This window comes from Argopecten irradians, chromosome 5 (genome assembly GCF_041381155.1).
Source record: "Argopecten irradians isolate NY chromosome 5, Ai_NY, whole genome shotgun sequence".
In the NCBI taxonomy this organism is placed as follows: domain Eukaryota; kingdom Metazoa; phylum Mollusca; class Bivalvia; order Pectinida; family Pectinidae; genus Argopecten; species Argopecten irradians.
This window is the reverse complement of record NC_091138.1, coordinates 29,616,203-29,633,116: the sequence shown is the minus strand read 5'-3', so window position 1 is coordinate 29,633,116 and position 16,914 is coordinate 29,616,203. Positions and strand designations below refer to the sequence as shown.

The following is a 16,914-nucleotide window of genomic DNA, read 5'->3' as shown; positions in this document are numbered from 1 at the left end:
GAGAACTAAACGAGATTATAGTCTCCACAGCAACTACGACGCCATATTCGACAAAATGACAGGGGAAACAGAAGGAGATAAAGTTGCAATGCCAGCTCCACATATTTATGTGGAGCGGACGCTTGCTGTAATAAAACCTGATGCTATCCATAAAGCCGAAGAGATCGAAGACATTATTTTGAGATCAGGATTCGCTATTTTACAGGTGAAATGATTACTTATGTTCGTTGTTTACATGGTCAATGTTTTGTACACTGTAGCAGCATGTACTGATACTAGAGCTGAGTAAGTACCATACACGTTACGTATCGGGTTCATGAAACAATCAGTAAGTCAGTCATTTGTGATGTATGTTCATGTTATCATTATCGATGAGGGGCCACATCTGCTGAGTGGATACAGTTATATAGGTGTTCCTCTGCCTATTGGTTGAAATTTCTACACATTTGGATTAGTACTGATTATAACTATAGGTCGGTGGTTGTCTCCAAATACTCCACCTGGCATGCACTCACTATTTACCCATTAGAGCTGGACCAAGTTGTCAAGGAACTGTGGTGGCCGAGTGGTTAAGATGTCTCGACATATTACCACAAGCCCTCTGGGTCGCGAGTTCGAAATCCATGTGGGGCAGTTGCCAGGTACTGACAGCAGGCCGGTGGTTTTTCTCCTGGTACTCCGGCTTTCCTCCACCAACTCATCCCAACCCAAATGATTGTCAGAATTTAGAACCCATTAGACTACTTTGACTCCTGGTATTGGGACACTTTTTCCAATTATACCAAGGATGAGAATTGTAAATTATACAAAGCAAGAGTAATGTATCAATATTGATGTTCTAAGGTTAGAATCATAAAGCATAATCCATTACCTTTTGTTTTTGAAATATAATGTGCCTTTAATAACATATTTGTCAACCATATAATACTTCATTACATTACATAATATTTCAAAATTTTGTGTTTTGTACTGTAGAAAAGAAGAGTACACTTAACACCAGAACAAGCCAGTGATTTCTATGCAGAGCACTATGGAAAATTATTTTTCCCTAGTCTGGTTGCCTACATGAGTCATGGTCCAATCATAGCTTTGGTGATATCAAGAGATAATGCAATTTCTTACTGGAAGGAGCTCATTGGTCCAAGTAACACACTGAAAGCTAGACAGACACACCCAGATTGGTAAGGCATGTTCTATTGATAAAGATTGGATGCATACTGCTGCATTTACAGTAGTCTTTCAGGTTTTTATCTAAATGAAGTAATAATGTTTCCTTTTAATACGAAAATAACTTAATTAATTGAATAAACCTTATTTACACAACAAAGATGCATATATGGACATTAACAGTTCAAGTATTAGAAGTAAAATATGATAATGTGTGAAAGCATATTATATGCATTAATCATTAGATTTAACAAATTGGTGTTTATGCTTCCTGAAATATATCCTTGTCCTTTAACAGTTAAACTTATGTCAATGCCCTATATGTATTTATTTTATTTCACCAGCTTGAGATCAATCTATGGCACAGATGATCAGAGGAATGCTCTTCACGGGAGTGAAAGCTTTACCAATTCAGAAAGAGAAATCAGATTCTTTTTCCCTGATAGTAAGTAAACTAGTAACCCTCAGAAAATTAGATACATTGTGTATAAAATTTTATATACAAACATTTTAACAGTTTAACCCAATAGCCATAAATCTTTATATTAATTCTATGAAACAAAAAACAAATTAGAAGCAACATTTAAAAAAGATGAAGAAAAATGTTTAAAATGATGTTATCTATTTTTAACTTACGTGGATTATTTGTTTTCAGGCATAGTTGAACCTGTACCAGTTGGACAGGCAGCAAAGGATTACCTCGCCAAATCTGTTAACCCCACCCTTCTAAAAGGACTCACAGAACTCTGTAAACAGAAGCCTATTGACCCAGTGGTAGGTATACCTGGTATATAACCATGCAGTAATATTTCAAATACACTTTTTTCTTTAGGCAATTCAATTTTTGTGGTGTTGAATTGTTGTTAACTTATAATTGAAGAAACCAATTGTTGGTAACATTTTTAAACAAGAACAAAGTTTATAATTTAAATACAAGTAAATCTGATATTTGAATACCAGGCTTTTGTATACATTTAAACTACTTAATGCTTAACTCTGTATTTTCTTCTGTAGATCTGGCTTGCTGACTGGCTGTTAGAAAACAACCCCAACAAACCTTGTGTGAATCAGCCTTTAGTCCAAGAGGCATAGGTGGCATCAAAATCATTCTCCATATCGTCATTCATTCTCCTGTGAAATAACATCTAAAACAAAACATTGTTGGAATGAAATATCTTCAATCTTTGGATTGTGCGTCAACAAAGTGAAAGAAACTAATTAGTGGAAAAAAATGAATAATACTAAAGACTAAACATGGAAGAGCTGGAACTATTCCCCACCATTAAAGAATATCAGTCCATTTTGTATTACAAACATGAACATTCAAAAACAAATGCTGAGAATTAGATTCCTCAGACTGTACTACATAAATAAACTTTTAGTAACCAAATACTGAGTATCAGAATTCTCAGGTTTGGCATTTGTACATATCAAATTTGTAAATAAAATTCTGAATTAAAATATTGTTAATACATTGCATCTGGTATTTCATTATTTTTTATAACATAGCTTATAGTAACCTATTTTTGGTACAAGTCAAACTGTTGTACCCAGATGGACCATATAGTGGATAAAGCATATAGAAACCTGACAAGGTGCAGAACGATGGATGGACACAAGGCAAAACTACATTTCTTACTACATGTATTATAATGAAATCTGTTTATAAAAGCTTACATATCTTGTGAAGTTTCATGAAAATCTGGCGACAACAGGTTATAAGCCAAGTTTCAGCTTGTTTTAATGCTTAAAGATGCTCCACCGCCGACAGAGCATAAACAATACCCATCATTTGAACATTGTCAATAACTGATGTTTATTCGCCAACAGAGCATAAACATCATTTGAACATTGTCAATAACTGATGTTTATTCGTGTACATGTATATGTATCTGATTCACACAAAATTAAATATAAGATCCTTTATTCAGCTTTTGGTGAATGCACAATCATAGAACGAATATACGTACCCGGCCTACTATACCTTTCGACCGGGTACGAATTGGTCCCTATGTGTCGTAGTGGAGCACTGCCTCCGAAAATAACTCGGGCACAGTTTTCTATACTTTTTCGTAGGTTTCCAATTATTTTATGCGTATACATTCATTTTCATAGTATTTTTGTCCAAAACAAACATAACTACCATTCTTATTATCTACCGTACTGCTAACAAGACGTCAAATTCACAATTTGTGGACTTGCCGTATAAATTCCCATTAGAAAAATCTTCATATGTATTATGTAAAAAAAAATACCTCGATGAGAATTTGATATTTAATGATGTTCAGTTTTATTGCCTAGTAGGTAAGCGATATCAAACAAGTACGATAAAATGCAAACAAACGTTTTATAATGGTTTGCATAATCATTACTTAGCTCCATTAGCAGTAATAGGCACCAATTGTAGCTCTAAAGACGACACCATTTTCTGTCTAAACGTCTTTTGAGCTACAATATTGCAGCTAGCACAATCAGTACTTAATGTCATATAGGACTTAGTGCCATAGTTTTTAAATATTTTTATTTTGAATTAAAATTAAAAGCTCAAACTTTTCAATGGTGGTAGTAATAGTGTAAAGTATGTAACTTTTGTAACTGAAGAAAACTACTCGTTCGTCTGCTCCTGTTATTGATAGAAAAAAAATTCCATTTGTCCGCGGTGGAGCATCTTTAAAAATTGTTTAAATGGAAAATTTGAATGCTATCTTAATGTTTCTTTGCCCTTCAGAAAGTGTTACATGTAAAAGACTTGTAACCGTTTACCTTGGTTGATAACATCGAATTTATAACAAATTGAGAAATACACATTCTTTAATAGACTTAAAAAAGAAAAAATTCAAGCAAAATAGACTTACATTAGTTTATTGTACATAAATAACAGTAATGACATTTAACATTATATCAAACAATGATGTGTTTTGTCTTTGATAAAATCATAGCCCCACTGAAATACCCAATCAAGGGTCACAAATAGTCACCTTTCAAACATTCTAAAGATTTGAAAAGTTTCTAGCGTTTTCTGTCTTTGTATATAATACATTGTTTCTCAGCAAAAAGTATGACAGAACACTGGCACAACAACAGTGAAAAACTACCCAAAAGAGATGACTGTAACACATGTATTGTACACATATTTTTTCATATCAAGAAAAGTGTTTGTTCAAACATTTTTTACCGGTAATTCATTTTATATATCGTGGTATTTATAAAAACCTAAATGGCTATTGCTGACAAAAAAAAACATAAAAAAATTCTTTTAATCAATTCTGTGGCAGACACCTAGCTATTTTAATTGTTTAAACAAATTTCTCTTAATTATAGACACTCAAATTTTCTTACTTTTAAATTAAAACTTTGAAAATAAGTTTTTTAATGAAAAAACTTCTTCGAGTTTTTTTCCATGTTTTGATTAAGTACTATTACACAGTTGCAACATCACATGTACCATTTTCTCAAGAATATATCTAACTCTCACAAGTGATAGCAATTTTTCATTTGAAACCAACACATCTTTCACCCTGAACTAACTTGTTTAGGGTAATGTGTCCATAAAGGCAAATATCTCGGAATTAATCTAAAGGACAGTTTTCTTCTCTCAAAGTTTTGAATTAAAATCATGATAATTCTTTCACTTTCATTAATCATGATTGGTCTCACTAAATTTGAACTCTCCAAACAACATGATAACAGTTGCACATTAAGACTTATTTGATAGATTGGTATTATAATACTGAATGATCCATTTTCAATTTTTCGTTAATTTAAAAAAAGTGAAGATAACCTGAGTCTATCCATCAGTGTTCTCTGCTATCAATACAATGTACTAGAAGATATTATTTTAGCTTAGATGACTACTTCAGATCATCACGTAAATATTATGATAAATGAAATTAAAGAAACTAAATCTTTTCTTTGGCTTTGAAATAATTCCTTGCAAGCCAAATCTAAGAACTGTTTATGGATATTAAAACACATCAACCTATCACAACAAGTTTTCACTTTTGTCAACATGAACACAAACCATCAACTATGATTTTGGCCTACAATATCCCTCATTTAAGCTAGTTAACAACAATAAGTTTACATAGAGTAAACTAAAAACATGTAACAACAAAATTACAACAATTTCATGAACAACTCGGATCTCACCCATGGGTGTCTAGCTATAAATAACTTATCACACATACTACCCTTTTGTCAGTGATAGGCAGTGACTAACAGCTTGACAAAATGACTACATCAGCTTTGATTGACTAAGCAATTGTTTCAGTTTTGCTGATACTTTAAGGTATATTACACATCCTTAAAACTCCAAGGGTTACTTTCACTGTTGTAATATCCATTCTAACCCTGAAATACGTCTCACAATTTCAGGGGTTATTACTCTTGGAATTGAAAGAGCATTATTTAAAGCCCAATGAATTTATCATACAGGAATGTTAGCATAATTGAACATATAACTCCTAGTGGTACATTGAACAACCCTATTCTGATTATACCTAACGTGAGACTGCAACCCTAACCCTCCTCAGATATTCAAATACTGACAAACCTTTTCTAGTAGATCTGATAACTCTACTGTGATAATCCCCTCAGATAATCAAATTCTAAAACATCCTACCCTAGATATAACCCAATCTAATAACCCTACTCTCATAACCCCCTCAGATATTCAAATTCTAAAACATCCTACCCTAGATATAACCCCAATCTAATAACCCTACTCTGATAACCCCCTCAGACATTCAAATTCAAAAACTTTAGATATAACTCTTATCTGATAACCCTACTCTCATAACCCCCCTCAGATATTCAAATTCTAAAATATCCTACTTTAGAAATACACTGTAACTCTTTTCTGATAACCCTACTCTGATAACCTCTTCAGATATTCAATTTCCAAAACACCAAACTCTAGATATAACCCTGATAACCCCTTCAGATATTCAAATTCAAACAGTTCTATTATATCAGATAACCCTACAGTGATGACTATAGTCAGGTAATCTATTACAATATACCTACCATTAAAACCCTAATATTAAAGATACACTACCTGGTAATTCTACCATGATGTCATAGTAAGAATTGGGACACCTTCAATACAAGCAACAGATTGAGAGATCAAGTCAGCATATGTCCATAATTAAACATGTATTTATAACCTAATTACTCAAATCAAAGGAACAATCTGTAATTAATGTGTTAAGAATGACTAAACACAAACTTGACAGGATACAGTTCCAATTTGATTGGTTGATGTCATTTCCAGGAAATTCATAATTTCCATGCAAAAACAAATGAAATCAGTCTTTATGAACAATATGTCAGCTTGGTAACCTTTTCCTGGTAATTAAAACTACTGTGGAACAGCAAATTAGTCACTCAATATGCCATCACTTCTCATGTACAAATTAAATAAAATACCTGCATATCAACTTTGAACACCAGGCTGAATTTATGTAATGAAAAAAGTCCATGTACTGCTGGGTAATCAAAATTCAGTTATATGGTAAAGCTTTATGCAGTAATGATATTTGCTGGAGAAATAGTTATAAGGTGAGACTACATTTTGCACATATGAAAAATATAAATATTTTATTATATTAATGAAATATGTACTCTTCATCATCACACATTTGTAATATACCATCTACCATCATGTCATTGCGAAAGATTTAAGAAAGTAGAGTACCAAGGGTAACATCATTTGAGTATAATATATTTTCTGGTGTTTGTGAGCTGATACAGTCCCATCAAATAATGCCACCAAATTCACCTGAAGGTTGGACTAACAGTATTCTGTATTTTGTATAACAGAGTTATCTACCTTTGCAGGTAGGTATTGATTGTGACGTCATGAGTTTGAAAGCATCACATCATGCTCAACTTTTCAGAGAAAACAGTGTGAATTTTGATAACAAAAATAATGACCTCACAATATTGGATACCTACACATAAGGGAGGCAACTCTGTAATATGTGAAAATCAAATACAAAAACCATTTTCATTACTGGTAAATTGAAGTCAGGTATTGGATCTAAACTGAACATTGATGGATTTCAACGAGAAGAATATAAATCATCACTTTGATTGGCCAATATTAATAAATTGTCATCACAATGACAATGCAAGCAATGATGACAGAACTAAGTTGACAGATTCGGATAATTTACAGTAAAAATATAGTAAAATATACATCATGTACATTTGTATATGAGATAAATATTCCTTTAGCATTAAAGCACAAGTTAAACCCCAAATTCATCCAGCAGTGTTGGAGAGCACTTTCCATTTGCTTGATCTGTAGAATTTTTCCTGCTGTGGTAATTTGTACAGCATCAGCCATTTTTACAGTAAAATATCAATCCCATGAGTCTCCTTGAATGATAAATGGCCCGATGACAAATTCTTCTCTACAGTCCCTCAGTATTGCCACTGTTATGATTCAACAAGTCTAAAAAACTGACAACCAGCATCAAGAGCTTCGCTTCACGATAAAGTATATTGCTAATCCTATCACCAACAGTAATATTGCACAAATAATCACCAGCATCAGCCTGTTCTGTATAATACTGAAATAAGAATAAAGCAGGTGAAGCATGAACATTCATATAAGATACTTGTATATCATAAGAGTAATGACAACTACTGTAAATCAGCTTCCTTTTGAGTGCTATTTAATTAATTTAACAATTATGCAGTCAAAATGATATGCAATATACCTTACTTTTATAAAATATATTGTTTTAAAACCGAGAGCATAAATGCAAAGAAAATTGGTTAATAAAAGTATACCAGGGTAACTTGTTTAGATTAAATCTGCCTGTATCTCCATGTAACTGAGCACTTGAGGTCTTTCAACATGCATGTATTTTCACTACATTGATTGTAGTTCTTTTGTTCAAAGCTCGGTTGCCAGGTATTGATTATTCCGTCTTTGCATATCACAGAGTTAGCTCCCTTGCGGGTAGGTATCGATTGTTACGTCATTATTTTGTGAGCACAATTTACATTGTTTTCTCAAAAACGTATGACGTTACGCTCGCAAACACAATTGATACCTACCCACAAGGGCAGATAACTCTGTAATATGCAAATGCAGAATAGGTTAGTGGTATTTTCTGACTTAACCCAACCTCCTATATCTGGCATGTACTAAATGACCCTGGTAAATTAAAGAGGTTGATCATGTCACTCCATTTAAACTTACCGTCTCATCATCCCAGATAAAACTCGAGAACTTTTTCCAAGACTGCTATTCATTTCTTCCAGCTGGAAATAAAGAAATTGGTATAACAGTATCAGTTATCATGATCATTAAGTTCATAGTGTTGAACAGATAACTGTCTCCATAAGAACACTAACATATGGCATAAGACTTCTTGATTAGTAAATTGCAGTTTACTCTCTTTACATAATTCCCTTTAGGATACTGTTATGAAAGATGAATAAAAATGTCAGTTGAAGCCAAATCTTAATTCCCTTTACGATACTGTTATGAAAGATGAATAAAAATGTCAGTTGAAGCCAAATCATACACACAAGTATGAGTGCACATAATATTTTATATGTCTAAATACCAAAGAAACCAAAACCAAACTACAAGGAAAATAAGCTTTTCATCACATCACCTCTGGGACAAGATGAATAAAGACACATCTCTATTGAAACCTCACACTTTTTATGTAATTACAATAACATTACAAGACATGCTGACCCTATTTCTTGACCGTTGTATAGTCTGTCTTTGACCACTAAGGTCCTGTAAAACTTGGGCACCCATTTCCTCTGAAACAAAATTACAAATAATACATTATGCTTTTTTGACAAATTAACCCTAGTAACATTGTTTAACATCTAAATACATGTACTGCATTGTTCAGGATATGTACACCAAATGAACAATGAATATTAGGATGAATGATCAAATGATAACTGGTTCAAGAATACTATTCTAAATTAACAAATATTGCAGTAACAGTAATCCACTATGTAAAGGTTTATATGAACAGTCACACATGGAGTCAAAGTTGGTAGACCAATAGTAAAACTCCAAATAATCTGAGAACTCAAGTTAACTTATTTAAATATATACCGGGTAGTAATGATTTTTATTTGAACCATCAAAGCACACCCCTGAATCTGAAGACATCTTTAGACTCTCCTAAATCAAGGAATAGAACAGTCCATTATGAAACAGTGTGAATGAGTTAAACTAAAATACATAAATTGTAGATGTCCCCACCCCAAACCCTCACCTTCTATTATTGCAACCAAGGAGCAAAACTCTGAAAAAGGTGAAGGTATCTTGTTTTGATATAGATCATGCACATTTATACTGTACATGGATTACTTCCAGATTTTGTTGAATTCCTTCCAGTACTTTCATCATAGTTGTTTTAAGATGCTCCACTGCTGACAAACTGTATTTTTTTTCACAATCAAAAGCTGGAGTAGGCCATTTAGTATTTTTCTTCAGTTACAAAAGTTACTTACTTTTCACCATTACCACCATTGAAAAGTTTGACCTTCTAATTTTACTTCAAAATGAAAATATTAAAAACAATTAATTGCATCCTGAAAAAACTCTTTGGCACTATGTCCTATAAGGAAAGATGTACTGATTGCGCATCCACCGAAAGCAAAATAAACCATTTCATGTTATTTTTAGTGCTACCGTAATTAAACATGTATATTTGCAGTTTGCACTGACATGGACTCAATAACCATGCTTTCTGGTATTATCATTATCAGTGTATAATGTTAGCACAACACACCCAGCGATTCTATTGTTACGTGAATAGTCGATGGCGTAGCAACGTGGGATCATGACCCCACTTTTGGCGTGAACGTATGAATGACTCGATTCCAATCAGCTATTCAATCGAATTCGTTGACGATGACGGGAGAGAAAAAAAATATGTGTATTTGTGCTTCGCCGGGGTTACATAATTTACACGTGCTCCATTATCATTATACCCTCATAACCTCAATAAAATAAACATATATTCCTTAAATATACACAATTTAACACCAATTATTATTGAAATGATAAGTATTGTTTATGCTCTGTCGGCGGTGGAGCATCTTTTGTAACAGAGTGGTATAACTCTTTAAAAGATGGAGGTATCTTGTTCTGATATGTACATCAACATTGATGTGTTGAGAGGGCATATATAGGCTTTGCCTGCTGCCCGATCCAGAATTAAATCTTTTGATCTAATATGATATTTTGAAATGACATCAACACTGTATATGTGGATTATATCCACAAAGTTTCGCTGAAATCCCTGAAAGAGGAATAGTCGGGTTGATAGTTGTATCTGCAGACAGACAGACAGACAGACAACCTGAGACAGACAACCTAAATGCAATCGCTGCAGGATATCAGCATTAAATTCTTTTCTTTTTCTGAAAATCTAAATTTAAATATTATATACTGTTGATGGAATGTCAAACATACCAGTCTCCAAAGCAATTCTGTATCCATGATCCAACCGCCGTGAGGTACGGTCAAGGGAATCTGTGTTGTCCAAAAGTCTTTTTCTCTATAAAAAAAACAACAGACAATGAAAAAAATCAATATGGTAAAGAAATTGCACATGAAATTGTTTTATGAGTATTTGATTGTGATTACTATGTGTAGTAGTCAACATGTAGCTACATAAAAGACAGAAGCATCCCAGGTACTGTTATGTTTGTCTTATTTTTATCCCCAACGTAAAAACATAAAATTTAATGAAGGTTGGGTCGACATATGGCCCAGTAACTTAAACCAATTTATATCTCAAATTATTGTGTCACAGATTATAATTGATGTACAAAGGGAAATAACTCTTTTAAGACATGATGTGAAAATATTAAGGTTACACAGTGACAGATCCAGAGTACTTTTTGAGGGGTTCCAAATTCCTAGGTGGGGTTTCCGTAAGTGCAAAAATATGGGTAAGATGGAGATTGGGGAAAATGTATGACTTTTAAAGGAAATTATCAGGAGAGGAGGGTTGGGGGGGGGGAGGGAGTCCTGAAACCTCTCAAAACCATCTAGATCAAGATCAATCTACTAATCATGATGAATTCAATATATACATTTACTACAAATCTGAATCAATTTGTTCATCAAAATCAATTTTATCTTTACTCAAATTGACATGTCATCAAAATGTGGCCTGAGAATAAGGATCAGTACATGTATATTATTCAGATTGACTCTATATAATTTTATTTTTAAGAGTGTGCTGATCTAGATACTAGATAGTAAGCATTGGTCACCTACCCCATGGCATGATTTGAGCAGATTTCGAATGCTCTATTAACTAAGATGTTGAAATGTTTTGTTCCTTACTGGTTTATACATCAAGATTTTACATCACTGAACCAGATATACAATGTAACAGATATGTGAGTTACCTGATCTTCAGACTCATGTGTGTCATCTCCTAGAAGCTCATCTCGACTGCTATCTATACCAAGTTTAGCTCGCCTCTGGAAATGAAATGTAATCACAGTTTGTCAAATTCATCTGATTCTCACATTTTTACCTCATCAGCTTTAAATTTTGACAGAAAAGGCACTAAAATGTCAGTACAGCGACATATTTACATAATTATAATATATGTATATACCACTATAAAACTTTGGCATGCATGATTGTAGAATGATTATAGTATACGGTATACATCAATGAAATGAAATACAGATATATCTCTTTGTTTTTTCCTTCAATCCCCAACTTCTCTTGACCATTTGATAAAATGGAAGAAGTGCATACAAAGTCAATGATTGCAGTGATCAACTAATATCATTCTTCAAGATGGTTAAAACAAAGAGAACATAAAATTGAAAAAGATCTTTTTAGAACTTACCAAGAAATTACAGTAAGAGACAGATAATGTCAATTTATTTGATTAACACAAAGCAAATCAATTTTATATTGAAACCTTAACTTCCAGTTTCACATTTTTGTGCATTTTCATCATGGTGTTGAACAAATTGCCATCAAATATGGTCTTGTTTTGATTGGTTTAATAATAGCATATGCCAATCTAGAAACCATAACAATATCAGATTGTAGTGGGATTGTCCACTAGTAGTATAAGGTCTGATATGTCCTCGAGGCCAAAGACAATGAAAAAGGAGGGAGGAGTATAGCGGTAATGGACTGTGCTGATCATCAGCGACCCGTTGGCTTAATCAGTAAAGAATCCGGCCAATATTTAGAGGTCCCGGGTTCGAACTCCTGGCTAGCTAGCAGCTACATTTTCTCCATTCCTAATACAAGAGTATTACCAAAGCATACATACAAGTTTTGAGAAATATCCCTTCTGTAATTTCTGAGGAAGAGTGGCAACAAACTTCTTTAAAAGTCAAACTGCCTTCTTTAGGCCATCTTGTTTCCTGCTCAGTCCAACATGTAATTACACAACTATAGGAACAAAAGGAATTCCATTGATGAATGAAGATTTCCTTTCAAGTACAAGTAACAAACTACAACTGTCAAAATCCAAGGGACTTTTTCCTACAGACAGAAAGATGGAACAAAGACAAACGGAATTTAAAAACTATAAACATTATTTTGATGGATTCACAGCATAGACTTCGCAATATAGATATTTATGGAGGTATACTCACTGTGTCTGTCTGTAGCTTCCCAAGCTCAGTTTTATAACTTTTCACACGAGTCTGGTATTTCTGTTTGTCTCTTGATGGCAAATCTTTCACCTCCAATTCCATTTGTTCCAACTGAAAAATAGTTCAGTACTATTTTCTAAATGTCATCAATTTACAATAGATACTAAATACTTTATATAGATACAATGTTCAATTTATTTGATTAACCGGAATCAATGGATTTGCCCGGCTTAGTAGGTGTAGGAAAACTGGAGTACCAAGAGTAAAACCACCAACCTATGTTCAGTACATGCTAACTGGTCTAACCACATAGAAGTTTCTAATCCTCTTCTCAAAGATAGTGGTAGAATATTGATCCACCTTAACCACATTCACTAATTAAGTGACTTAAGATCACAAATTACATTCTGTTCTCTTTTGACATTTCATTATAACATGTATAATATTTTCCAATACTTGAAGACTATCAGATAATCTTTATTTAAAAGGATAAATTTGAACTTGAACACAGAACTTGAAAAGATGGAGTGTATAAAAACTGCTTACCAGTTCAGACACCTCATCAAACAGTTTGTCAACCTGACGGATGTACTTTTGCTTCTCGGCTGAAAAAAAGGTAAAAAAGCTTTGAAACACCAGTCCAATTATTGAATCTAAAAAATATTTATCAGCATACCTTCTACTGCAAAATTCAACATATTTCAGGGTTCAAACCCAGGACCTCTTAATTATATAAGTCTTTCAGGTAATTAAGTTTTCTCTAGGATAGCTAACTTTGCCAAATCTGCAAAAGAGACAATCACTTTACTGTCAAGATTATTTATTGTACTGTAGTAGACTGGGTCATGCCTCTCATTCTCCAAAACTTGCAGTTGTGAAGCCAAAAAATATATCAGATATGAGAGCCAATTTTTTAAAATTTATTTTATTTGTTTATAGAATTAAATATCCTTATTAACATCAGTATTTTTTATCTGATGATTAGTAGCAACAATGGTAATTTTAGAAACTAAAAAAATTAACGTTTATACATTGTATAAAAAAATGTTATTTTAAACATCACTTTTGGAATACACTAAAAAACTTGCCAAGTTGAAGGGGGTTAACTTCCTTTGGTGTAACCCATTCATTCCCCTTTAATCCATTTACACAACTTAGCACTGACCTTTCAGGTGTGGCTAATCTAATTTCCCCAGGCTAAGGTGTCATCAGGTGTTAAAGGCTCATTTTAAAAACTGTACGACAGTGATACAGGCCAAATATGAGGTCACAAGTAAATGTTATTTTCTATCTCTTAATGGCTATCTTTCAAAATTCCATTTGTTCCAACTGTAAAAATAGTTCAGTCTATTTTCTAAATTGCAATTCTTGACTACTTGAATACTTTTATAAGAACACATGAATACAATTTATATGATTTGTTATGTACAGTCAGTTCTATGGGATCAATATTTGCCCGGCTTAGTAGGTGAACAAACACATGGAGTACACAATTTTACCTCTCAACTATGTTAGTTCAGACAATGTATAATATTGGTCTAACGACATAGGTTTCTAATCCCTTCTCAAGATAGTCCTCTTCCAGTAGTGAGAATATTATCCACCTTAACCAATTTATTAAGTGACTTAAATCACAATTTACTTCTGTTCTTTTTTGACATTTCATTATAACATGTATAATATTTTCCAATACTTGAAGACTATCAGAAGATCTTTATTTAAAAGGATAGAATTTGAAACTTGAACAAAACTTGAAAAGAAGAGTGTATAAAAACTGCTTACCAGGGTTCAGACACCTCATCAAACAGTTTGAACATGAGTCAGCTTGAGGGTGTACTTTTGCTTCTCGGGAAAAAAAGGTAAAAAAGCTTTAAAACACCAGTCCAATTAGTGAATCTAAAAAAATAATTTATCAGATACTTTCTACTGCAAAATTCAACATATTACCTTTACAGGGTTCAAAAACCAGGACCTGCTTAATTATATAAGTCTTTCAGGAAAATACGTTAAGTTTTTATCTCTGGATAGCTAACTTTGCCAAATCCGCAAAAGAGACAATCACTTCTTTTGTCAAGATTATTTATTGTACTGTAGTAGACTGGGTCATGCCTCTCATTCTCCAAAACTTGCAGTTGTGAAGCCAAAAAATATATCAGATATGAGAGCCAATTTTTTAAAATTTATTTTTATTTGTTTATAGAATTAAATATCCTTATTAACATCAGTATTTTTTATCTGTTTCTGGAGAAATAAAAGCTAGATAGGTCAGGCAGGGACTGTTCAAATTAACAGACCAACTGTGTGGTCGTTAGTTGAGGGATCTCACTGAGCCAGGTGTTGTGAGTTGAGCGACATGTAGCACCTGACTGTAATCATCATATAGCTATGTCCAATATGCTGATGGGATGGGTTTGGGGGACTATGACAACATACATGTATATTCCATGATCACAAGTTAAATAATCAAAGGGCATATTGTATGTGTACATAATAATGGGTATATAACCAATTGCAAAGTGAAATTACAGTGTATACACTAATGTAATACACAACTATTATATATACGAAGTAATAATTAATAAGTCTTTTTTCTTTTTCTTTTCTTTTTTAAAGTTGAAGTAATAATTAACAGTACCTTTAGTATATGAAATACATATACATGAAATGCCCAATCAAATCATAAAGACCCTCATTCAAATCGACAAAATAATTGATCATATTAGATTTACATGTATATGTTAAATTCATGAAGAAATCTTAGATAAAGGTGATGCTCATTTGTAGCGGGACTGGGTCGATCATCAGTGACTGTGCAGGTAGCTCAGTCGGAAGAGCACTCTGCTTGTGCTCTGAGGGTTCGTGCACAGGTTAAAATCCTGGTCTGTTCGCTACATTTTCTCCTCTCTTGTTAGGCCTACACATTATATAATCAAAAGCATTGTAATCTCTTTTCAAAGTAAAAGATTATTCTTTTTACATGTATCTTTAAACTAAGTTACAACCCTAATTTTACAATTTCACAACTTCAGAAAACTAATTTATACTGTAACTGATTATTTTCAATGATAAGTATTTAATTATATGGTACTGTACTTTACATGTTAGGCTAGCAACTGTTGTAGCAGAAAAGATATCACCTTCTGACTGACTGACTGACTAATGTCAATCAGTAGGTGATATTTTTTCTGCTACAGCAGCTAATGTTAGGCCTAAACATGTGGAAGATAGTTCTAGATTCCTTGAGAGAAGAATATAACCATGAATCTAATTGTCTGATATCCAGCTTTTCAATACTTTTTACTACATTAATATATGTCTCATCTCTACACTGACCAACCTAACATCGTTATACGTAGTATACTTAGTCAGATCTGTGTGCCTGTATTTTGCCGGTCTGTGATAGACTGAAGAACATAACAGTACTGTAATGCAGTACTGTAGTCTAAGCTTATATTATAGGCCTATGTTCTACTAATTCAAGGAAACCCGATCATTCATCACGATATTAACTCACCTCCATGTGTATTTGATATTTTACTGATATTGTGTGTAATATCTGCTGTCAGACTGGAATATTGTTGTTCATACGATTCAATCAAAGACGCCATTCTGTCATTTTTCATGTGCTATGGCGTGTATGGAAAACTGCCGAGAGGTTCCGATTTAAATACAACTGAACTTCCGGTCGTCCTTTCTTCCGGCCACCATCAAGGTGCGATGAACGTGAATATATGTATATTGCATAAATCCACTGCATCCGTCCTTTTCTGTCTCATATTTCTTTTTTCTATGAGAAAATGTACCACAATAATACATTTAAGAAACGTCAATAAGTAATATTTTTTCACGAACTTGCTCATATTAGCCAAAATATACATACGAAATGGATTGTTTTGAGTGTACATCAATAAATTCAACGAATCGGGGGGAAATGATTCGGACAAAGTTGGAAATTCGTTTGTGAATGTTAATTCTTTACGAAATCAACCAAATCATCATCGTGTAACGAACAAATAATGCTGGGAAATATGAGAAAAAAGACAGTGTACATGAAAATGACGTCCCTTTTCCAATCAGAAACGTATACAGTGTAGACTACTGTATGTGTTTCTG

At 33.2% G+C, this 16,914-nt stretch overlaps 2 protein-coding genes across 2 annotated transcripts; one reads left to right on the top strand and one right to left on the bottom strand.

Annotated features, from left to right (window-relative positions):
• The first annotated feature begins 15 nt into the window (after positions 1–15).
• On the top strand, positions 16–2,644 carry LOC138323478 (nucleoside diphosphate kinase homolog 5-like). The gene is made up of 5 exons (XM_069268123.1): positions 16–205; positions 976–1,181; positions 1,512–1,612; positions 1,823–1,941; positions 2,182–2,644. The coding sequence occupies exons 1-5, from the start codon at positions 56–58 to the stop codon at positions 2,257–2,259; spliced, it is 654 nt and encodes a 217-aa protein (XP_069124224.1). The 5' UTR covers positions 16–55; the 3' UTR covers positions 2,260–2,644.
• Positions 2,645–4,013: 1,369 nt separating this feature from the next.
• LOC138323475 (vesicle transport through interaction with t-SNAREs homolog 1A-like) lies at positions 4,014–16,468 on the bottom strand. The gene is made up of 8 exons (XM_069268118.1): positions 16,316–16,468; positions 13,348–13,406; positions 12,802–12,912; positions 11,581–11,655; positions 10,634–10,718; positions 8,888–8,958; positions 8,381–8,442; positions 4,014–7,742 (listed from the first exon to the last, which is right to left on the bottom strand). Exons 1-8 carry the CDS (start codon positions 16,422–16,424, stop codon positions 7,646–7,648), a joined length of 669 nt encoding a protein of 222 aa, XP_069124219.1. The 5' UTR covers positions 16,425–16,468; the 3' UTR covers positions 4,014–7,645.
• Positions 16,469–16,914: the final 446 nt, after the last annotated feature.

What these genes read in the sequence shown, in the direction of transcription:
- LOC138323475 (XM_069268118.1), bottom strand. Translation starts at nt 16,424, where the DNA reads ATGAAAAATGACAGAATGGCGTCTTTGATTGAATCGTATGAACAACAA. An exon ending in TTGATGAGGTGTCTGAACTG is followed by an intron (nt 12,913 to 13,347) that starts GTAAGCAGTTTT and finishes ACTATTTTTCAG; the next exon opens with TTGGAACAAATGGAATTGGA. An exon ending in TTATCTGGGATGATGAGACG is followed by an intron (nt 7,743 to 8,380) that starts GTAAGTTTAAAT and finishes TTCTTATTTCAG; the next exon opens with TATTATACAGAACAGGCTGA.
- LOC138323478 (XM_069268123.1), top strand. Translation starts at nt 56, where the DNA reads ATGACAGGGGAAACAGAAGGAGATAAAGTTGCAATGCCAGCTCCACAT. An exon ending in CAGGATTCGCTATTTTACAG is followed by an intron (nt 206 to 975) that starts GTGAAATGATTA and finishes TTTGTACTGTAG; the next exon opens with AAAAGAAGAGTACACTTAAC. An exon ending in AGAAGCCTATTGACCCAGTG is followed by an intron (nt 1,942 to 2,181) that starts GTAGGTATACCT and finishes TTTCTTCTGTAG; the next exon opens with ATCTGGCTTGCTGACTGGCT.